This window comes from Balaenoptera musculus, chromosome 7 (genome assembly GCF_009873245.2).
Source record: "Balaenoptera musculus isolate JJ_BM4_2016_0621 chromosome 7, mBalMus1.pri.v3, whole genome shotgun sequence".
NCBI classification, from domain to species: domain Eukaryota; kingdom Metazoa; phylum Chordata; class Mammalia; order Artiodactyla; family Balaenopteridae; genus Balaenoptera; species Balaenoptera musculus.
In genome coordinates this window covers 99,878,059-99,903,100 of record NC_045791.1, presented here as the reverse complement: position 1 = coordinate 99,903,100, position 25,042 = coordinate 99,878,059, and the positions used below count along the sequence as shown (strand labels likewise).

Here is a 25,042-nt window from a genome sequence, read left to right as displayed (position 1 = left end):
AAAAAAAAATTTAAAAAAAAAATAAATAAATAAAATTAAAAAAAAAAAAGTTGAAAGATTCTGTTTTGGAGAAAATGCACGTCATCAGATACTAGACATAATTGCTTCTTAAAATTGTTTCTTAAAATCAACCTAATAATTATTAATATTTTTTCTAGCAACTAAAAAGCTGATTAATAAGAGTTCTTCTCTTCTATGAAATGAGTATCTCTTACCTGATGTAGTGATACTGGCATAACCCACCAAAAAGAAGCATTTTTGCTATGACGTCCACACTAGAAGTGACTTGGCAGTGTAAGTGGGCAGGATGGCCCTATGTCTCTACCTTTAACCATTCTGCATTCTTCTTTCTCCTAGTCTGTGTCCATGAAGTATGAGTTCTTACAACAGCACTAATCCCTTCTAAGGGAGAAGAAAAGAAGAACAAAATAATGAAGGGAAGGGAGTTCTGCATTTTGGAGGGCATGTTGCTGAAGGGAAAATGTAAACTTCCATTTGTTGATGATATTCAAGACCATCAACTGCATTTTCTTAGAAATATTTAAAGGCCAATATTTAAACCCATGGAATAATCATGAAAAATCATGGTTTTATTCCTGGTCTCTTGGTTCCTATGCTTCTTTAAGCCCTCAAAAAGGAATTATTGGTGAGTCAAATGGTATCTATTTCAAAGAGCTTTGGTTGAAATATCAAGCTGTATTAAAGAATTATTTGCATTTAGAAAGTGAATGACACATTAAATTTTGAATGGGTATAAAATGGCTTTTATTTTTATAGCAGCTTACCATTTTTTTTTTAAAGATTTATTGATTTATTGATTGAGTGATTGCTATGTTGGGTCTTCGTTTCTGTGCTAGGGCTTTCTCTAGTTGCGGCAAGCGGGGGCCACTCTTCATCGCGGTGCGGGGGCCACTCTTCATCGCGGTGCACAGACCTCTCACTATCGTGGCCTCTCTTGTTGCGGAGCACAGGCTCCAGACGCGCAGGCTCAGTAGTTGTGGCTCACGGGCCTAGCTGCTCCGCGGCATGTGGGATCTTCCCAGACCAGGGCTCGAACCCGTGTCCCCTGCATTGGCAGGCAGACTCTCAACCACTGTGCCACCAGGGAAGCCCACCCAGCAGCTTACCATTTAAAGAGTTTTGTGATTCACGTTAAATTCTGTGGCATATTTTTTATTACATCCATCTAAACGCAGAGAGTCTTCTAAATTTCACCAAGGAAAATTCCCACAAGAGGCTTATGAATGTGTTCTAACCCACCTTATCCTGCATTGTCGTCCTCCCCTCAAATATAAATTTTTAAATATTTTGAAAAGTAATATGGAGAAAATAGCTCTTTGAATTTCAGACCAAATTGTAAAAGCATGATGATTTCAGACTGAATAGTCTTTATGTCCCTGACACTCATCTAGTTGAATCTCACACCAACCACACACACATCCCAAGTGCCTCCTTGCCTCCTTGAACTTTTCCGTCCTACTTCTCTTTGCTCTGCAGTGGATGTGAATATTATATTATCCCTCTGCAATTATTTGCATTTTAAACCTTGCTTCGCAGGCATTAAGAAACAAGTAGGTTTTGTAATAAGGAGCTCCACATATCTTCCAGGGCCAAATAGTCCTTCCCTGAATTAACCCACATAGGAGTAACTGTACTCCCTACATGTAAGGCCAACCTTATTAAATTTTATAGTAGGAGGATTAAATTTAAGCCTGGGAAGTTGCTAATTGTCCATTGTTAATGATATATCAAAACAATTTGGGGGAAATGAGCTTGAACCTGCGCTGGAGAACTTAAGAACTTCATTTTTTTTTTTTTTAAGTTTTTAATTAATTATTTATTTATTTTTGGCTGTGTTGGGTCTTCGTTTCTGTGCGAGGGCTTTCTCAAGTTGCGGCAAGCGGGGGCCACTCTTCATCGTGGTGCGCAGGCCTCTCACTATCGTGGCCTCTCTTGTTGCGGAGCACAGGCTCCAGACGCACAGGCTCAGTAGTTGTGGCTCACGGGCCCAGTTGCTCCGCGGCATGTGGGATCTTCCCAGACCAGGGCTCGAACCCGTGTCCCCTGCATTGGCAGGCAGATTCTCAACCACTACACCACCAAGGAAGCCGCCAGAACTTCGTTTTAATTTTGACTTTCTCCCTTCTCAGTCCCTCATATCATCATTGCTATTGTTTTTGAAATAAAAATTTCCCATTCTATATTACACTAACTCCAAATTTTCAGTTACTTGTCATTCATGGTTTAAGAAAAGCTGGGAGCAATGCCAGATTCCTATTAACATTCTTTATCTTCTTCATGATTCATTAAATTTTTTCATGCATTTTTTTTTTTTTCTTGCAGAGAGCAGAATTTGGTTTACAGTCCAATTGACTGTTGGAACAGTGAGGCTAAGCTATATGCGTTTGTCATTTAATACAAAAGACGTCAGCAAAAAAAGTCTTGGCATCATGTTTGGATTATACTCCCAGGACAATTTAAAGTTGTGTTGTCTAGTGTTGAGAACAGAGAGGCCGGAAGGGTACTCCACTGGCAAACTGGATAGGGGCAGTGAGGCGTGATTCACACCTGATCTCAGCCATCCCAGCAGGGAAGCCATGACTGTGGAAATGGTGGAAGAGCCAAGAAAATGGCATTGGTGCTTTGGAGGGAGGATTTCTGGGATAAATCCGTTACTAAGTAACGGATTATGACATTTCTCCTCCTCTGGCAGGAGAAATGTCAATATGATTGTGTAGTTGCTAGAAACTATGAGGTATGTCAGAATCAGCCCTTGACCATCTTTCCAAGTGCAAGAAAAATGCAACCATAGCATATCTGGAAAGAGTACCATGAAACCATCAAATTATTCGAAAGACTCTTGTGGTCTCTTATCATGACTTACGTGATTACCAACACGGGGACCCTATATGAAGAAAGGAGACTAGTATTCTCTTAGCTTCCCAAGGATAAATGTAGAGAATAAATAAGAACATTTGTTAAGGCTTCATAGCTGTACTCTCATACCATAATAGAGCTTTAGATCTAGCTAGTGTTTTCAAGATTATTTACAATCCCATGTCTTTATTTCATTGAAACAGGAAAATGATCAACACAAGTACTGAGTTCCTTATCCAGATATGTGATATAGTCCTTAAAATGTACGGTGGAAATAATTTTAAATTTATAGATAAATACCTTAGTAGTATCACAATAACCATTAATATTAAATCTCTTATCTTTCCTTCATCGTTAATATGAAATTACTGCTTGAAAAATGTTTGCTTCCTCTTTAAAACAAATATTTCATCACTTCTTCGAGGTTTTGCTTAGCATTATGTTCCCATCATTTATATGAAGAGGTGTTGAACCATGCCATTAATTGCCACACCAATTTCTCCCATGAGCTGACTCTGCCTCAAAATGGTTTTTATTTTGAAAAATTAAAAAAGAAATTTAATGCTTTCTATGGCTTAACGCCAGAAATATTCTCTTGTTCCATACATGCAAGGAGAGGGTGTTCTGGCAGGAATGTTAGAACCAAAACACAGTTTTATTACTTCATTCAAGATATTGGTGCAGGGCTTCCCTGGTGGCGCAGTGGTTGAGAATCTGCCTGCCAATGCAGGGGACACGGGTTCGAGCCCTGGTCCGGGAGGATCCCACATGCCGTGGAGCAACTAGGCCCGTGAGCCACAATTACTGAGCCTGCGCGTCTGGAGCCTGTGCTCCGCAACAAGAGAGGCCGCGATAGTGAGAGGCCCGCGCACCGCGATGAAGAGTGGCCCCCACTTGCCACAAGTAGAGAAAGCCCTCGCACAGAAACGAAGACCCAACACAGCCATAAATTAATTAATTAATTAATTAAATTAAAAAAAAAAAAAAGATGTTGGTGCACTATTCACACACGGGGAATTCTCAGGAGTGAATTAGCCAGCTAATATAGACCTGGATTAACTACAAATGTATTGGCAGTAGAAATCTTTAGGCTTGTTGTTTAATGTAGAGGGATCAAGCAAGGCTTCCTGCAGATTCCCGGTTACAAGTCTTACTAAAAGTCGTGATGGGTTTTTTTAAATTTATTTTTTATTGAAGTATAGTTGAATTACAGTGTTGTATTAATTACTGCTGTACAGCAAAGTGACTCAGTTATACATATATATACAATCTTTTTCATATTCATTTCCATTATGGTTTATCACAGGATATTGAATATAGTTCCCTGTGCTATACAGTAGGACCTTGTTGTTTATCCATTCTGTATATACCAGTTTGCATCTGCTATTTCCAAACTCCCAATCCAACCCTCTCCTACCCCTCTCCCCCTTGGCAACCACCAGTCTGTTCTCTATGTCCCTGATTCTATTTCTGCTTCATAGATAGGTTCATTTGTGTCATATTTTAGATTCCACCTATAAGTGATATCATATGGTATTTGTCTTTCTCTTTCTGACTTACTTCACTTAGTATGATAATCTCTAGTTGCAACCATGTTGCTGCAAATGACATTTCATTCTAAAAGTCATGATCTTAAATGTGACTTTAAGTCAAAGGTTCCAAACTCAAATGCCTACAGGCCTTGCAGGGAAGAAGTGAATCAGGCTAGACAAGGAGACAAAAGGGAGTGGTGGGGAGCAGAGCAAACTAAAGAAACTATGGCCCATCCACGGGGTACGGCCACTGTTCCACTTGGGCAATTTTTTCAATGTCAGAAGGGAGGATTAGTTATAGCACAGGGAACTCTACTCAGTATTCTGTGATAATCTGTATGAGAAAAGAAGCGGAAAAAGAATGAATATATGAATATGTATAACTGAATCACTTTGCTGTACCCCTGAAACTAACACAGCGATGTAAATCAACTATACTCCAATAAAATTTTTTAAAACACACACACACACACACACACACACACACACAAGAAGTGAGGATTAGTATGATTAGATCTTGAATTTTCCAAGAGAAGCAAATAACCAGGGCTTTTTATGTAAAATCTTCCCATTTTTAAATGCTGGCAACTAATTCAAATATTTTAAAACAATGTTGGCAGGAAAACACAATTGTGGGACCACGTTGAGCCATAGGCTGCCTGATTGTCATTCTCTTATAAATTTGCATCAGTTTTACTTTAATTCAAGGTTCCAACTTCAAGGAGCCAGTGAGAACTACACTGCCTGTAATATGTTACAATATGTTTGGCTGGTCTGAGCGGAAAAAGATTTTGATATTAATGTCCATGTAGGGCTAGAGATTATATTTTGACTTCGAGAAATTGTGCACTCCCAACTCCTAATTCAGAAAGATTTCCACAGATATAATTGAATAATAACAAGTCAGACTATCCTTTCTTGACTGTAAAACAATAAGAGGGGAATGTGGTAATAAATATCTGACACTTAATGTAATTTTCAGCAACATAATGCAGGTGGAAGATGTGGATACTAATGCATCAGATGCAACAAATCCTTTTAAAGATCTGTTTACAAACCAGACTAGAGATACTGCCAACTCTTGAAGGGGAAAGGCGGAGGGCAGGGATGGAGGGAGGATTCAGACGTCCCATATTTTCACCTTAACTGGGTCATGAATTATTTTCCATGCTGACTGCAGTGCTTATTCAGTGCTTACTACACAACCATGAAAATCTGTCCCTGCCTTATCCTGTTAAGCTGAGATTTCACAGAGGTTCAATATACCCAAAGCCACATACCTAAATAGATGTTACCTTTGGTCCAATTTAAGCAAATTGCTTTAAGTATTTATTTAAGTTGTGTGTTTCTCTAACTGATGTGCACAAGTAGCTTGGTTATACTTCTCCTGGGAGAAGTGGGCGTCTGGGCTGGTGCTTACTCTGGGGAAGGAACAGGACCAAAATTGGAAAAGGTACAGAAGTCTTACCCCGAAGCCACCAGCCACCCTGTCACCCAGCCACCATGCTGTCATCTTTTTGTTTTAGCACCAAGCAACCCAGCATCTGCCCTAATTCAGACTTTCCTGCTTTGTCATGTAAACCCCTGCAATTTCTCTCAACTCTGGAAAAGAAGCCGCTGTCATCTTCTTTTTCTCAAATATTTTAAATTCTGTCTCACCAGGTGGCTCACTACGAATGCTGGTTGCAGAGACCATTTCTCAGACTATGTGACACAGAATAATAAGTGCTGTGTAAGAAAATGCTTTTGTGCAAAAATCGGTGTGGGAAATATTGCCTAGTACACACTCCTTGAGAGATGCACATTGCACATTGGAAATTTAAAGCTCTGAGAGTTCTTCCGTGAAAAGGCCAGTTTAGCTTTGTTCAATCCGTTGTTTCTCAAGTTTATTTGACACTGAATATCTCTTATCTGGAACACTGGCCCACACATCCTGAAGTTCTAGAGCACAGTTTGGGAAGCACGAATATGGACAAGGGGAATGCCATTTAAGGCTTCTGACCTGGGGAATGACGTGGTCAAACCTGGCTTTAAACAGGAAAATGGCTGCAGTGAGAGGGATGATTAAGAGAACATATATAATCATTAGGTTTAGTGATGGGCTGGTTATGCAGATGTGGGATAAGGGAAGTTGAAAAGGAGAATCAGTGGGAAAAGAATCTGGAAAGGAATGGATATATGTATATGTGTAACTGAATCAATTAGCTGTACACCTGAAACTAACACAACATTGTAAATCAACTATACTCCAATAGAAAATAAAAATTACATTAAAAAAAAAGAAAAGGAGAATCAGGTCCCCAATTTTATCACCTACATGGATGATGGTGTTATTAGCATGATGATAAAGTCATGTGAAATAGTATTTGGAAGGAAAGGTAATGAGCTTTTTGTTGGTTTTAGCACTTAAGAGAATATTTGGGGAAAGAATATTGAGATTTTTCTTTGTTTGATTTTTAGGGCTTTCTAATACAAACGTCTCATTACAGCATGTGCCAAACTATCTCCTCTAAGCTCTGTGAAGGCAAAGAAGTTATTGTACTTTTCTGATTTCCCTAAATACTTAGCACAATATCTGCACCCATTTACAGAGGAAATAAACAAATGGTTGCAAAAATTATATGGTTACAAACAAAAAATGGCTTGAGCTAAATCAAGGGGAATAAAGAGTGAAGGTGGGGCGAGCCCATCAGACTGAGGCAGAACTCACCAGAAGGCCTCATAAACACAGGAAGTAGGAGGCGGGCCCCTGGAGCTGTAACGTGCAGGGTTTGGGGCAGGCTTTGGTATATACCACAGCTTTGTGTCTTTCTTCTCAAGGCTCAAGTTCAGAGAAAAGTGTCTTTTTAATCCAGGTGTGGTCAGAGCACTTGTTGGATGAGCTCTGGAAGATGAGGGGGTAGAGGAGATGTCTGATAGGAAAGTCAAAGACTATCAGTACAATGAGTGGGTATGAGAACAGTGCCAAAATTCTTTTAAATGGTCTGTTTATGACCCATGTCAAGGACAATGTCATCTAGTGAGAAGGCACAGCTATTGACTTCTGAAATGAAATCTAGCTGGAACAGGGAGCGAGGCACAGGTAGCGTTTGGGGGTACACCATCTGGACTTGGCGTGCAGAAAGAAGTGCTCTGACTGCAGATTGCTTTCCTTTCCAATTGGCCGTTGAGGTTAAAATAAAACAGACAAAAAGCTTATTTTCTCAGCCTGGTCATCAGACTATCTGAAAATGGATAATACAAGTTTTATTTAAAAACATAAAAATTTTAGAGATGAAAAAGACTTTAGGTCAAAGAAGTGTGGAGAGGTTACTGCTTTGCCCAAGGTTGCTTAGACCATCAGTGAATGGACTGATTCTTGAATACAGGAGTCCTGACTGCCATCCGATGCTCTTCTCACTGTGAACACAGATGCACTCTGCCTAGAAGAACAAAAGAAATGACTTCTCAACGGCAGTCTCCACTCAGCTGTTATGGGCACAGAGAGCTAAGAAGGGAACACGAATTCAAAACTGCTTTCGGAAGCCATCACCCTGAATGCCAACCAAAGCAAGAGGGAGGCCAATTTTAAATGCTGCCAAAGATCTTTTGATACAATCTAGGTAACGGATCTCCTTCCCAATCTGTGACATCCTTGCAAATGGGAGCAAAGTCAGATTTAATGTCTCCTTGTCAGTGTACTTTAATACCTTGCTGTGGCCTCAGAAAGTTGTGGAACAAGAGAAGCAGAAGAAAGAGAAAAAGAAAGTGCTATGCCCTTTTCTCTGTTCACAACATCAAATTGGTAATTACAGTGTTGGTATTTGCCGCATGCCAGTAAGGGACCCAGCACGGTTCAGACATAAAGACAACACTGTTCATTGCTCTGGGAATTTACAGTCTCGCTTAGGCAGAAAAGTAACCATGAAAAGATTGAAAAAAATCATATGATATTGGTTAAATCTTGGCTTTCTTTAACTTTCTTGGCATTTGGGTCTTTTGTGTGGGATGAAGGGAGATGACAGAAATAGGATAATTGGAAGCTTTTGTAGCTGTGCACAGTGGGGATTTCAAAATGAAATCACCAGTATTGCAAGACACAGCACAAAGAGGTCAGCTGTGGAAGGATGGAGTGTGCATGGGAGGAGGGGCTTTTTAGCCTAATTATCCACATCCAAGCCAAGGGGGTCTCCTAGCCACTCCCTCCATTTTTGGAAGGTCCTTTCCCTTTTACTGCTGCTTTCAAAGCAGCTAGCGCCCTTCTTGTGCTCCCACCCCACCTCTCCAAGCTCAGTGCGTGAACAGCTGGGACGTCTGCGCCCCCCGCCCAATACACACAGCCCAGCTTAAGACCCCTCCTCACCACAACCAAACTTAGAGCTAACATCTTTTGAACATTTTCTTATATTCCAGGCATTGTGCTAAACACTTTGCAAATATTCTTTTATTAAGCCTCACAGCGCTCAGTGAAACAGGTACTATGGTTACCTTCATTTTACAGGTGAAAAGCTCAGATTCAGAGAGGTTGAGTAACTTGTCTGGAGACCCCCAGCAAGTAAGCAGGAAGGCCAGTAATCAAACACAGGCCGACTGACTCCAGCGCAGTGATCTTACCCACCATGGCAAACACCACACTCTCAGCTTTATCCTTCACACCGTTAAAATGTCTATCTTCATCTCCACGTCCTTGGGGCTTTGCCTAGGTGGCCAGCTTGCCTCTTATGACGTATCATGCTAAGTTACTGAAGATTCTAATGGCTTCGGATCTCTTCCAGAAAAGTGATAGCTGCACTTGATTAGGGACACCCCAGAACAGAAACCCAGACTCATAGACTAATTCCGATAGTGGGATTTTGAGGCATATAGAGAATAAGAGAGGGGACTGACTTGAAAGTCAGTAGCCCCGGGGTTCCTCCAAGCAAGGAGGAACAAAAGACCCAGATGCCAAATGATTCTCAACTTGGCTTTCAGTAGGAGCTAACCCTGATCTGAAGAGAAACTTCCATCATCTGCCCCGAGATCTCTGGGCCTGAAAGCCATCATCAAAGCAATACTGAGGCAGAATAATTTGCATTAGGATTTGGACCAGAGATTTTCAAGCAGGAGTGATTTTTCCCTCCTTCCCCCACCCTCCAGAGGACATGTGATGATGTCTGAAGACATTGTTGGCTGCCACAGCAGGGGGCCGGGGGGTGTTACTGGCATCGAGTGGGTAGAGGCCAGCCAGGGGTGTTGCTAAACATCCTGCAATGCAGAGGACAACCCCCTACGAGGAGAACGATCTGGCCCAATATGTCACTAATGCCAAGTTTAAGAAAATCTGTTTAGACAATAATTGAGAGGCCAGTATGACCAGGGTTACAAAAGTCCAAGCAGAGAAATAGCCAATAAAGAAGAAACTAAGGGAAATCGAAGGACAGATGGGGCACGTCTAAGGCCCAGTTTTCAACAGCTAGTTACACTCCAGGATTTTCTCCTCCGTCTCCTAAATGTTTAGGGCAATGTAGCTGGTCAGCTAATTCTGCCTCTTTTTGAGTATACCTAAGAGAAAAGGAAATATTTGATTTTACAAATAAGACTTGAGTCTAGTAAAAAAAAAACAAAAAACAATTAGCAGTGGGAGTGATGCCCCATTGGATACTATTATATGATTCTTCTGACTAAGAAAACAATTAGGTGAACCAGCTTCTGAGTCATAGTTTCTCAAAATGTGGTCTGTGTAGCATCTTCAAATGAATCACGTGGATGTTTGTTAGCAAAGCCAGATTCCTGGACCTCCTGTCAGACCGACTGAGGTCCTGGATAAGCCCAGGAATCCACAGTTTTAACAACCTTCCCATGTGATTCTTGCATATACTGGAGAATGCCTGCTTTGGGGGTTCTTATAAAGGTGACTTTCGAAGTCCTACTGATCTCGGGTGGCCTAGGCCTGCAGCGAATTGAAGGAGGATTTCGGTTCCCGGCCAGAGATTGAAGTCAGGCCGTGGCAGTGAGAACGCTGAATCCCAGCCGCTAGACCAGGGACCAGTGACAAGGCCCTGGCCCTTCGGCTTTGCAGAAATGAATTCCCACAAAGACAGGAAGCAGTGAAACAAGTAAAGTGTTTACTAGGAGGAAAAAAGAGTGCGTGTGAATGGGCACACACGGGTGGGCTCAGAGAGAGAGAGAGTCGTGCCCTCGTGGTAGTTTGAATTGCTTATATGGGGCATTTCTTCCAGGTTTCCGTTGGCCAGTCTTCTTGCTTTGCCCGGTTCTGAGTCTGTATTTTGTACATCTCAGGGTCCTCGCATGTGTGTGGGCGCATCTCTTAGCCAAGATGGATTCTAGTGAAGAGACCTATGCGTAGGTTGACATCACCTACTGTGGGGTGCCGCCCCTCCCTTTTTGACCTTCAAGCACCTTTCTGTGCATGTGTGGTCGGGAAGGTCTCCTTGACTTCGAGAATGATGACTATGTGGTCTTTTATCTGTTATCTGGGTAGAGCTCAGCTCCTCTTACTATCCTCTTGCTATTATCTTCCTCTTGGAGTATCTCTCCACAAAGGACAAACTCCAGCTCCTCGGCCTGGGGCCCATCTATGTCCTGTCTTATTACCATTGTCCAGGCCCGGACTCAAGTCTCTGTGCCTGTATGAAGTCCCCCTTGACCTTAACCTCCTGTTCTTTACTCACAGTCTTCACTTGACACTTCATTGCTGCGTTCTTATATTTCTGTAGTTGTTTTGCGTGTACGGTGATCTCCCGCCTGGACTGGGTGGGCACTCTGACTTAATCCCCTCCATCACTGATATCCGGCCCCGGACCAGGACTAGGAAATGTCCTCAGAGCCTCTCAGCATTTGTACCCATTCTCATAAACCAGATTCAGTAGATACTAGTGCCCTTTTCAGAGCCGTCCAATCTTCTTTTTCCTGTTGTTTTTCCTTTGTCCACCTGGAGAGGTGCAGAAGAAAGAGCAAGAAATCAATTTGGCCTTTAATTGGGGACCTTGATGAGCTACCGCGCATCCAAAGGTCAAGAATGTACTCTAGTGTGCACAGCTAAATAAAGAGAATCCAACAATTAATCCTCTGTAAAACACAAAGAAGCTCTTGATTGAAAAGCCAAGACCCATCCATTACTCTCCAATTTCTACAATGCAAGGCATTAAACACTTAAATCAAAGTATTACATTAGCTTTTTTAAGGCCTCCTTAGAGAGGCCTTAAAAAAGTTATAAATGCATTATGACACCATTAAACAAACGGTTTGTGGGGCTTACAGGTTGCAGAAATTGCAGCTAGACTATCAGCTCCACTAGGAAGCAGTCCTTGGTCTGAATGGTTGGTCGCTTGCACGTTCAGCGTTTGGCATGTACGTGGCAATCTATTTCCTCGTCAAAATTGCTTAGGTAAGAATGCCTTATCGCCCTCCCTTTGTAAAGACGCATCATCTGCAGTTCAAACAAAACAAAACAAAACAAAACCAGAAAGACTACCACAAGACTAAAACATATGTAATACTGATGTTATATAAATTAACCAGTTTTTCCATTGGAGCGTCACAGATTTGAAAGATCTTGGCTCTTCCATAAAACACATGATTTTCAAGATAATTATTAAACATTGGGTGACATATTGAAAGCAAGGTAATAGCAATTGGAAAGACTAGAGGAGGGCAATTTGGGGTACTTGTTTTATTTTAAAAGAAATAACTCAGGTCTGTAGTTAACTTTGCCAGCAGTGGGAGGCTGGCATGGGATCCAGCCAGCCAGCAGAGAGACGCATGTGTCTCCGGGGGGAAGTTACTGTCGGGCAGTAGTCCTTAGCAGATCAAAGATAATAGCATTGATTTGGACCCTCAACTCCCATTTGTGTGCTTTCACCTGATCATTTGTGAGACACATCGTCTGCCTCGACCCAGAATGCCTTTCAGTCTTCGTTAAAAGACAGAGGAAAAACAGTCCAGGGAAAATAAGTTGCTTGGTGGTTGATTATGTTTTTAATGGAAAAAGAACACTATATTCTAGGTGTAGAATTAGCTGCATGACTTTTTAAAGAACATTAACAATCCAGGCTGTATTATTCGTGTGAGACATACGCTTAAAAAATCATATATTAGCTTTTGTATGTTTGTTGTTGTTATTGTCATGTTTTTATGCTCTGGCTCTGAGTTTGATGGCATGGGGGAGTGAGTTAAAATGTGGTCTCCAGAAGCATGAATTCTTGCTTCTTAGGGATTTCCCATTTTGCACCAGATCAAGCTAAAGCTGACTTCCTGAGAGTGGTTGGATGCCTTTACCATAAAGCAGAAAAAACTTCACCATAGATGATAAGTGCCTATATACCCATCAGGAAACTGAGAAAAAGGGTAAAATTAAACTCACTTTTCCTCATTTCCTAAATATTGTATCAAGATGCTTACTGGTAAGATACATGAGTATATACAGGCTATAATATTTTTCCTAGTGGAAGGCTGTGACCAGTGATAAAGTCCATGATTCAAAAGAAAAAACTAAAACCCCTTCACTGATTGCTATTAGATTCTAAGATAGGCTCACTGAACTGTAAGCAATGAGTTCTTTACCCCCCTTGTCCCCATGAAATCCTGGTTAAGTGGGAATTCTTACCTCCTGAGACCTACTTAACTTCAATAATATAAACAAATATTATTACAACTTAATACATGTTTGAAGGGCCATGAAAGGAATACTCTAAATTATTTTAATGCAATAAAGATCGTTTATGCTACACACGTGTACACACACACAACAAACATGTCACACACTTAGCACACACCATGCACACACACACACACACAACTGCAGTCTGTTTCTATTTTTGGCATGTCTACGTTCTCCCTCAGTGCAATTCATGTTGCAAGGCTCTGTTTATTTTCCGTGAAATTTCTAAATATTTCATACTAAGACTAATGCGATTTGCATTAGAGTTTAGCAGACACACAAAAAACTGCTGAATTCCACAGACACTGCCCACTGAAAGCTCTACACTTAGAAATATGAGGTTTTGTCGTGTTCAATGAAACTCCCCTGAGCTATCTAAGCCTCTCTCATGGGTAACTCAGAGCCATTCAGCCTTGACCTTTGTAGCCAGAAGTAATGAGCTTCAGTGCTACGAGCTACAGAAGCACTTCTGCGTGGGGCCGGGCTCAGGAGAGACCACAGTGAGGGAGGAAGTAGCTACTGGTGCTTTACTTCCTCTAAACAAAGTAGACAGTGGTGAGCAGGACCTAGAGAAGCACTGAGGACCAGCCTTGTTTCATCCTATGAGAGAGAGGCTGTAAAGCACACAGACCCTCAGGCAAAGGGAAAATCTATTGGAAATGGAAGAGAAAAATGAAATGAAATGAGTTATCTAAACGGTCTCTAACAAGGAAGTATAAATGCTGAAAAGCTCCACAGGTAAAATAAATTGGAATAAAGATAAGATGGGATGAGAAGCTAGTAAAGAAAGCAGGTGGAAATGAACAGAAAGTACTTTACCAGCTGCTCGAATTAGGTTTTGTGGATTCAAGTATGATGTCGTGTGTGGCTGTCTAAGTCTTAACCACCAGGGTTTCAGTTACTCTGCATCCCTAATGGTACTTTCTCGGTAATGTTGATTAAGTAGGTTCAGATGCATTTTCAACGAAACAAAAATCTCTGTCCTCTGGTTTCTTAGATTCCACGAGGACGTCATTTGCTGTTTGTACAGCCTATTCAAATACAGTGCAAACATAAACATTTTAGAGATGACCTCAGAGCTTGTTGCCTTTAGCTTATTGCCTTTGTTTTCTGTGTTTATGTATTTGATTACTTCACCAATACCCATCATCTAAATGTGTCTCTGGTTCTGCCCTCCCTCCCCACAATTATGATTTTCTTTCTCACTTTTATTTCACTGCCAACTTTTTCCAGGAAGTGACCTATAAGCCAAATGTCTATTTCCTCTCACTCATTTCTTGGCTCCACTGAAACCTGCATCCCACCTCACTGTTCAGCAGAAATTCAAAGGCCAAGTACTGTCCTGCCTACACCTTCTTCTCAGTGCATTCTTGATGTTAACATTGTCTTCAAAAGATAGGTGTAAAAAGCAAGCTGTGGTCCAGAATAAGACTGTGCGAGAGACAGTTTTCTAAAGATACTTCTCCCCCTCAACAAGACTCTCTGATGCTTCAGTGAAACACTCATCTTAGTACTGCTGTGGAGGCACTTTGTGGATGTAAATTAAGGTTACTTATCAGCTGGCCTTAAAATATAGAAATTATCCTAGATCGTCTGGGTGGAGCCAATCGAATCACATGAGGCCTTAAGAGCCGACACTTTTCTCCAGCTAGAGTAGAAAGACGCAGAGAAGAGATATTTAGGAGAAAAGGAAAAGTCAGAGAGATTTCAGAAGGGTTCAACCCATTGTTGCTGGCTTAGAAAGGGGACATGGGCCAGAGAATGCAGGCGGCCTCTAGAAGCTGACAATGACCCCTGGCTGACAGACAGCAGGAAACTGGGACCTCAGTCCTGCAACTGCAAGGAATTGAATTCTGCCAACAACCTGAATGAGCCTGGAACCAGGGTCTCCTCTGGAGCCTCCAGAAAGGGACACCACCCTGCTGACACTTGGATTTCAGCCTTGGGAGGCTCCAAGTGGAGAATCAGCTGAGCTGTATCATACCCAGATTTCTGACCCACAAAAACTATGAGATAACAAGTGGGTGTTGATTTAAGCCAATAAATGTGTGGTAATCTGTTACAGCAGCAATAGAAAACTAATACAGACTATTAGAACTTTTCCTCAAATTTCTGATATCTTAGCATTCAAATTCCTATTTCTTCTAAAACATGGTGAAGACTTACCATCTTAATTAAATTCCAAATACCCAGACTCTTATCTACTGAAAACTGCAAACTTAGTTTCTCTTTCTGGACACCATGGAGCCAGACTTTGAATACACATATAAGAATTTGTGCATCTGTGTATTTTGTTAGGTACATGCATATACATGAATACATACCTAGCTAGACCTGGTAAATACCAATCATAGTCAATAAATAATACTTTACATATATGCATATATAGGAATCTTAGCAATTATATATACACATGTGTATTTTTTTCCTCAATGCTGAGTAATAACATATATTATTTCATGACAGTCTTGTAAGCTGTATACTAATTGCTCCATTGTAAATATAAGAAATAGGAAGACAGGGGTCAAGTAACTTGCTGGAGGTTATCTAGTAGATTGCTGAAGAGGATTCAAATTTAGATCTGTCTGGATCCAAGACTGCAAGGTCCTTAGTTTTCATCTTGCTTATCTCTCATGCTGGATCTTTTTGGACATCCTCGGGTCCTACCTCCATCTCTGCCCAGATGCCGTGTGTCACCCTCCTTAAACTCCCCCCCCCTCAGTGCATCTGGACACCACACTGCCCTGCTAGTTTCCCCCCAGTATCTCTATGCCTTCTCAGTTTCCTAAGTTGCCTTCTATTTCTCATATATAAAAGAATTTCAGGATTGTGTTCTCAATTTTATGCTACTCTGTTCTCCAAAAATTCAGTTTACTTTTAGATTTTGAATTTTAACTCTTTCGATGACTTTCACCTGGATATCTCCAGTCCTGACTCTTTCCTGAGTTCCAGGCACACGTACAACAGTGGTGCTGAAAATGCCCATTTTTCTATCTTCTTGACATGTCTAAATCAGCATTAGTGGAAAAGAAGTCCTCTCTTCTTGCCACCCTTTTTCCCTCAGACATATTATCCATCTCCTTGATGGCCAGACTCAGAAACCTGCTGGCATCTTTGGACCTCTCTTCTGGTTAAGAGCATGAGCTCTGGAGCTGGACGGCCTGGGTTTAAATCCCAGCTGTGCTACTTACTTGTTTTGGAACCTTGGACCAATTGCTTAACTTCTCAAGACCCAAGTATCTTCCTCTGTAAAACTAAGTGGTTATAACAGTAATAGTAATACCTACCTCACAGGGTTGTTGCATGGTTTAAATAAGGCACTATAAATATTTAGATCAGCACCCAGCACCTAGTACTTGCTTGATAAATTTCAACTATCATTCATTTTCCATTTAATTGCCAGATCTTCATCTGTGAAGTCTATGGTTATAATTCTGATGCCAAGTTTTCTGCCCTCCACCACTCTATGTTAATATCTGAGTTAATGCAGACTACTACTCTGGATCATATTCCCCAAAATCTAGCCTACATGTAATTATCAAATGAATCTTCCAAAGGCACTATTTTAATCATAATTCAAAAATCCATAGGACAAAGTGAGAGAGTGGCATGGACATATATACACTACCAAACGTAAAATAGATAGCTAGTGGGAAGCAGCTGCATAGCACAGGGAGATCAGCTCGGTGCTTTGTGACCACCTAGAGGGGTGGGATAGGGAGGGTGGGAGGGAGGGAGCTGCAAGAGGGAAGAGATATGGGGACATATGTGTATGTATAACCAATTCACTTTGTTATAAAGCAGAAACTAACACACCATTGTAAAGCAATTATACTCCAATAAAGATGTTTAAAAAAAAAAAATCCTTCAGTGGTTTCCCATGGCTTTCGGGATACGATGGAAACTTTCATCATCTTGGCATTCAAAGCCTTCCGTGAACTGGTCCTGGCTTCTATTTTCAATTGTTTCTGCCTCTACTCTCCTACTCAGCCCTTGGCTATAGACAAGCTGGACTTCCTACTTTTTCTTAAATATTCTTTCTTGGCCTGCCTTTTAGTTTCTGTGATAACGAATAGTTATGGTAACTATACCAGGCAATGTGTTGAAATTTTAAAGTGTCATCTCATTTATACTCACAAAAACTCTGTGAGGTATCCACTATGCTCTCCCTGTTTTACAGATGAGAAAACTGAGGCCTGGAGAGGGTAGGTATTGGCTGAGGATATACAGTTAGGAAGCGTGGACCCAGGAGCTGCCTCTAAGCAGATTCCAGATCCCATGGTTTTAACCATTGTATCTTATGCCTTCTCTATGCTACATTCCTCTTTCCTAGAGTATCCTTTACCCTTCTCCCATCTATTTGACTCTAACCTATTCAAAGTCTCCCTTAGGTCCTGTCTTTATTATAAAAGCTTTCCCAGTCTCCTTTACATTTTAGTGAACTCCTCTGTCAGGTACAAGCTTCTCAAGGCTAGGAAGAGTATTACATATTTCTCATGAAGCATAGCAATGCTTTGAGTATAGTAATTAATTCTGATCATTGATTGGTACCGGATTTCTTTACTAATGAACTTGACAGTGATTCCTTGTGGTTGAGCCAGCTAATCTCTGATTTCTCTTTATTGCCCATTCTTGCCCAGTGCCCTAGTTAGGTTCTTTGATTGTCAACAAGTGTCCGAACTTAAGCAGAAAAGGAATTTTTTGGAATAGCGTGGGGTATCACAGAATGCTGGAGAAACAGACTTGGTCTGAAATCAAGGAGGGTGAAGCTCAGTAGAAACTCAACTGTGCCATCCCATGGAACACTGAACTCCATGCTACTGGATTTTCTCCTCATTTGCAGTCACCACAGGTTATGTCTTTCTGACATCCCCATATACTGCCCGGCAATGCCTCCTTTTGCCAATATTAAAGGTAGCTGCAATCAACAGCTTAGCAAGGAGAGAAATGAGTCATTCTCACATTGCAGAAGTCGGGAAGTGGGAGGGACTCGAGGATAAAGAACTGTGGCGCCTAAAGAGGAATAGAGGAGAGACGAGATGCAACTGTTAGAAAGAGAGGAAGTCACTTACGAGTTGCTCAAGATTATTAAATGCTTCCTTATAAGACAACATTCCTATCTTCTAAAACTATGAGCTAGGGATTTAGGGTAACATGAATAAGCGGGTCCCCAGATGGACCTCAGAGATTGGTGACCCCCGACCATGCACACACATTTTCTGAGTCCTTACATTTTCCTGGTGAGTGAGTCCAGTTTTGTTAGATTCTCAAATAGGTCCATGATCCCAAAGGGTTGTGAAATACGACTTTCAGCTATTAAAATAGAAACATAATCTTACATACTCGGGAAATCAGGTGACACAAAAAGGCAGACTCTCATCATATAAGGAAGAAAGTTAAATCTGAAAATTCTGCATGTGCTATAATGTACCTGCTCATCCAACAGATGCCAAAGAGTCACTCAGAGTGTGAACGTTGATAAGAGCGAAAGACAGACAGTGGAATTTCTATATATCCCATGACCATGGATCAAAAGGGCTTCTGCTCTGTGGCATCTTTGGATGCCTACTTAAACCAGTTACAGAATAACAATATAGTTTACCTCCTCAGTTGTTATTTTTGTAGCATCTTGCTGTTTTGCTCATAGTTTTTGAAAGAAGTTTCCTCGGTCTCCATACTTTGGCAAGGTCTCCATACTTCGGCAAGGAATAAGTGATACCTCTTTTTTTTTTTTTTTTAATTAATTAATTAATTTTTTATTTTTGGCTGTGTTGGGTCTTCGTTTCTGTGCGAGGGCTTTCTCTAGTTGCGGCGAGCGGGAGCCACTCTTCATCGCGGTGCGCGGGCCTCTCACTGTCGCGGCCTCTCTTGTTGCGGAGCACAGGCTCCGGACGCGCAGGCTCAGTAGTTGTGGCTCACGGGCCCAGTTGCTCCGCGGCATGTGGGATCTTCCCAGACCAGGGCTCGAACCCGTGTCCCCTGCATTGGCAGGCAGATTCTCAACCACTGCGCCACCAGGGAAGCCCAGCGGTATCTCTTTTTGCCTGTCTTGCACAAATCTCTGCATGAGAAGGTAGAGGTACACAAGAGGCTAGAGTCTGGGCGATACATATGTGCATCAACTAAATCTGGTCTTTATTGGGGAAATACTATTGGGGAATGGCCTATGTCAGGATAAAGCAACCATGATAAAGGGGAAGGCTTATTACAGATTAAATAATAATCAATAATGAGGCTTATTAAATAAGCAAATGGCATCTATTAGTGCCTTATCTTTGGAACTAGCTGGTTGAGTGGGAGCTCCCCTGAGGGTAGCCGCCTTCATTACAGAATCAGAACTATGTTTGCAGAAGTGGCTTCTCAGGGTGAGATACGAACTTCTTATCCCATCTTGTCTAGGACCCCCTCCTCCCCTCCCCCACACAAAGGCAAGCGGGGGAGCATCCAAAGCCATCAGAGGAGGCTTTCTGAGGAAGAGACATTTCAAGTAAAGACGGAAGGAAGCTGAGGAAAAGCCACATGGATATGTGGGACCATTCGCTCCTGGGGGGCAAGCTGGCATCATCGGTGGCAGACATCGGGGCCTGCACCATTAACCGCGTTGAGCTCTAGAAAGAGAAGGCAAGGCTCTGGAGCAAAAGCCCCCCACAAAACCCCCGACTCATTGTGTTTACTCATTGTTCCCCTCCTCTGGTCGCTCTCCCCGTTCCCATCTGTACCCTGAGTCCTGCTTCCAGCTAAAACACACATGCAATAGCAGCCTTGTTATTTTTCTTTCTTAAAGTTCAAAACTCCCAGAATACTGAGAGCCTTTTGCACAGAAATTGCTCACCTGGTTAAGCTTCTTGCTTGCGTCCACACTGCACATCACGCTGCTCTCTGTGCAAAGATGCCCCAACAAGTGTCTGTGGAACTGACTCCCTGACAGTTACTCCCTTCAAAATGCCCCTTGCTCAGGACTTATCTCCTGGGAAAGCTGGTAGGAGCTTGTGTCTCGGTGGTTGTGAAGATCAGTCCTTGATGGAAATATTCCTTCAACCATCTTTCAAACCCCAGAGTGCTTCCTGTACAATCAATGGTTCCTTTAGCACCTGCATCACACCGATGGACACCTCCGTTGAGGGGGTCCACCCTGCAGATGAAGAAACAAACTCTTGAAGAAACTGAATGAATGTCTCCCACAACAATCGTTTTTCTTGAAGAAACTGAATGAATGTCTCCCACAACAATCGTTTTTTAGAATCGTTTTTTAGAATCATTTTTTAGCTGGGTTTTTTAGAACCCAGCTTTCTAATGTTTAATCTAATCAATTATTTCCTAGTCCTGTGGCCTCCAAATATTTCTTATCTCATGCACTTCGTAGAAAAAAGTTGGCTGCACTCCCATCCTCTGTGTGAATTTATAAATTATATAGTCCTTACCAATAGCTAACATTTCAAAACACAATATACATAGGGGATAAGGTTCATTGTTAAGCACAATATATATGTCCTTCATTTATTCTTTTATTAAACAAGTATATATATACTGAGAATCTTCTGGAAGCCAGGCGTGGTTTTGATCACTGAAGACACAGTGAATGAAGCAAAAAAATTCCCACACTCTTGTGGCATAGAATCTAGTGGCGAATGACAGTCCGTAAGTAAAATAAGGAAAATGTATAGTAGCGTCACATGCTAGTAAGTGCCATGGGGAAAAATAAAACAGGAAGGAGCACTGGGGTGGGTTTGAGGGGAGAGGTGCACTTTTAAATTGCCCCAGAGAAAGGGAGTAAAGATCTAAAGATTAGGGAATTAACTATTTGACTATTTGTAACCATTTGACATAGAGAATGAAGATGTCAATGTGTTATGTTAAATATTAGTAAAGCACAGTTTCTCTATTTAGATGACTAATATAAATAGAATTCTAATATTTTCCCCTTGTGGCTAAGTGATCCTCTCGGGCACCTCCCTGGAAAGACCGTTAATGTAATCTACGCATACATGACCAAACGATTATTACAGTTCACCTTTGGGATCTAGCCGCAGTGATAACATTTGGATGGCTGTTTTACACTGACAGACATGGCAGCCTACCATAAATTAGCTCTTTGATTCAGTCTTGACTTGGTTCCAAGGGTGAGTTTACATCCTATGGTTTATTTAGCTGTGAGCAATTCTCTTAAACATCCAAAGTCATTTTGTGTTTTTCATCTTGCTTTAAAGCAGGTGATTAGGGAGAATACATGCACAAAAGCGCTTCTGAACAGCTGGTAGTTACTCACTCACAGGAAGCAGTAACTTGTCGGTTTTCTTTTCCTTTCTGTTCAGTTATGTTAATGTAGCATGAGCATTTCCCTTTTTACCAGAGAAGAAAAATTTGTTCGGCCTGGTGAAGCTTCAGAAGGAAGAGGCTTAAAGAAATTGATATTTTTAAATATCTTGCCACTCAAATAACAACAATACAATGAGCTTCCGAGGAAAGGTTTTTAAACGGGATCCCAGTGAATTTTGGAAGAAGAGACGAACAATGAGGAGAAAAAATCAAGAAGAAATCCACAGATTTAGTTCTGTAGGTATCTGAATGTTGTTTGCTTTCCATCTTTTCTTCAATACTTTAAAAAAAAAAAAAAAAGATTAGTTCTGGAGTGGTATGCTAACCTAGGCTATGGGCAAAGTCTTAGATGGAACAGAATATTCAACCCGGTTCATAAATATCCTTTTTTACTTACATCATTATTTTTTAATTACTTCCATCATTAGTTTAAAACATATTGGAAGAGGTTGGAAGTAGCTAAAACATTACTGACTTATTTGGAATATTGGAATTACTTCCATCATTATTTTAAAACATGTTGATACAGGATTTAAATAGTTAAAATACTACTAGAATATTCTCTTTTTTAAAGAAAAGCCTACCATTGCCTCAATTAAGACCCCAATTGATGACTTGTATACAGTTGTGTTTTTTTTCCTTTTGTTTTGTTTTAATTTATTTATTTATTTTTGGCTGTGTTGGGTCTTCGTTGTGGTGCATGGACTTCTCATTGCAGTGGCTTCTTTTGTTGTGGAGCACGGGCTCTAGGTGCATGGGCTTCAGTAGTTGTGGCACGCAGGCTCAGTAGTTGTGGCTCGCGGGCTCTAGAGCACAGGCTCAGCAGTTGTGGCACACGGGCCTAGTTGCTCGGCAGCATGTGGGATCTTCCCGGACTAGGTCTCAAACCCGTGTCCCCTGCATTGGTAGGCAGATTCTTAACCCCTGGGCCACCAGGGAAGTCCCTACAGTTGTGTTTTTAAAAGAGTATTACTGCTCTATTTTTATCATGTACCACTCATGATTTGTTTTAAAGTTCTTAGAAAGAGCAACCCAAAATACGAAAGGAAATGTAAATAAGTATTTAATTAAATGAGCCAAGGAAGAGAGGAAAAATTGGTAAGTTTTAAAGGTAAAAAGATTCGGTTTTGTCTATTGTTAAAAAATGTTTTTGCTTTAGTATTCTTAAACAAAATGAGAAATCTGGAAAAGTGTACTTATTACAGAATTCTAGATTTCTATCTGTAAGAACTATGGGTAGCTGAGTATCAGGGTGGATGGCTAGAGCTTCAGTGATTCACATGTAATGTGGCCCACTTTATATGATAAATGGCTACAACAACATGACCGGGTAGCTCTTTTTACAGGAATGTTTATTTTACCAGGTGGTTCAAGTTTTGCTTGCTTTTCTTCAAGGCAGGGGTTCTTCAGCTCAGCATACTGTCATTTTGGGTTGGAGAGTTCTTTGTTGTTTGGGGCTGCCTGTGCATTGTACAATATTTAGTGACATCCTGGGCCTTAACCACTAGATGCTGGTGGAAAGCTCTGCCCCATTTTGACAAGCAAAAATGTCTCCAAGCATTGCCAAATGTCACCTTGGGCAGGGAGGGTGATCTTCCAGGTGGAGCACCACTGCTCTAGGGGTAAATAATCTTTTTGTTTATATAAACACCTTTAATCTAGAAACAGAACAGCTTAAAAATATATATACATTTGATAATATAGTGATTGTTTATGAATAGTCATTGAATAAATATGAATAATCAGATTAATGAATAGTCACTCAGTCTTTGATAGGCCAAAATCAGGCACGGAATACTCTGTCTCAAGTAATAGTGGTTGTCTTTATACTTACAATCTGTCTGGTGGTAATTTAGTGGGAGTAGAATTTACTGGAGGTCTGGTTCATAGGATTGATGCCTTGCTATTTCTACCACAGGATCTTAGTAGTACACGTCTCCCACTGGGAAACATGGGTAATTGACCCCCTTGACCTTGTTCCCATGGGATGTGCCCGGGTCTTTCCACTCAATGTTTCATAATGGGAATATGCAGAGTTCGGAACCTAACCTCTTGGTCCCCACTGGCCCCAAAGGATGCTCAGTTGTGACTTCTCTACCAGCCCCATAAAAGCCTCATAGGTTGTTTACCATCAGCCTGTTAAAGAGGATAAGTGTTTGAAAACTTGTTTGGTTTGAGATTATGTTAACCTTCAGACCAGTCCAAAAAATGTTAATTTCCTAGCTGCCTTTCTCTCAGTGGAATTTAGAAGTTCCAAGGGTTATGTCACCCTAAGGTTTACTTCTTTTTGTGTCCACTAAAAGAGATAACACACAGGAGAAGAACGTGTCTATCTTACAGAGACCACACACAGGATTTGGCATTAAGACAGTCGCTGGTGTGTCTCCATATAATGAAGCTAATCACTCCATGAATTATCTTAATTGCATTTGAAGGTATTGCTACTGAGAACTATGGGGAAAGCAGCCAGTAAGGATGGAGTGCTTTCCCACAGCATTCAGTAGCTGTGCATTCACATTTAATTAAGATCATTCAAACAGTGATTCGCTTTCTTCTGTAGAAGGCGCTGGGACTCCCTGCTGCTGTTGCCTGCTTTTGGTCCTCCTAAGACAGGCATATCTTCTTTCACAGGTTGTCTCTTCTGTTGAGTAGGGGATTGCTCAATCCATCCTTAGGTATTATCCTGGGCTTTCATTTTAGAAAAAAAAAAAAAGAGACTCCAAGAAAGTGAAGCATGTAATTAGAGGACGAGGGGGTAATTCTAACTCTCTCACCCACCGTCCATGTGACCTTGGGCAGGTTACTTAAATCGCTCTGAGCCTCAGCTGCCCCTTCCGTAAAATGCTCCTAACAATACCTGCCCTGTCTTAAGATTGTTTACTGGAATTCATTTTGATCATGTGGATTCTGAACATGATTTGAACATTGTAAAAATTTATGAGTTGCAAGTGTTATGGAGTATTAATAAAACCAAGTAAAATGTCTCCATTTCCAAGGGCAGAGGAAGGGGGGTATAATTGTGGAGTGAGATTGTCTTTTCAGTGACTGCAACGTTGAAGCCACTGGGCTATAGGTGACTCCTTCCTCCCGGGACCCTTTTTCAATGACAGAGCCACTCAGTAGACAAAATTCTGAATTGCATCAAGCTGAGTGCTCACGGGGGTCCCAGATCACTCTGTGTGTCAGTGAGGTTTGCCTTAGAAATGCCATTTCCCACCCTGGCTCCCACTGAAGCCCAGCTTAGCTGAAGCCCATCCAGAACCAGATTGGACTTTCCACAGCACATTCATCTAAGCTTTTCAAAAGCTAAACCAACATCTCGAGACCTGCTTCTGAAATGACTGGATAGGTGATAAGGAAGAAGCAATTCAAGTGTCAAAATGCCCAACAAATGAAGATAAGGCTTACAGTTAGGTCAGAGAATAAAACAATGATTCTTTTGAATTTTTGGATATACTTATATATTGTGGTGAAAGGAGAAATAATGATCGCTGGAAATAATTATCACAGATTGTGTTTTTATAATGATTGTGGGGATTCTGAATTCAACAAACCATTTCTTGCTCTAAGACAAATTTAGAAATGGTTTAGTATCATAGTAGTCTAGAATACTTAACCGGAAGTCTGTGACTTCCTAAGTGGTATACAACCCAAACTTTATACTCTCATGACCCAGACT

The 25,042-nt window shown here is 41.2% G+C and overlaps 1 protein-coding gene across 9 annotated transcripts in view; it reads left to right on the top strand.

The window, feature by feature from the left end:
- The window catches only part of DOCK10 (dedicator of cytokinesis 10), a 289,535-nt gene that overhangs the window by 89,917 nt on the left and 174,576 nt on the right, over positions 1–25,042 (top strand). For 2 of the 9 annotated variants that reach the window (XM_036858479.1, XM_036858478.1), the window contains exon 1: positions 21,408–21,600. The exons of the other annotated variants lie outside the window; for them this stretch is intronic. In XM_036858479.1, the coding sequence (XP_036714374.1) occupies positions 21,496–21,600 (105 nt within the window). In that variant the 5' untranslated portion in view covers positions 21,408–21,495. Of the gene's footprint in view, positions 1–21,407; positions 21,601–25,042 lie in introns of those variants that run through there. 9 annotated transcript variants of the gene reach the window in all.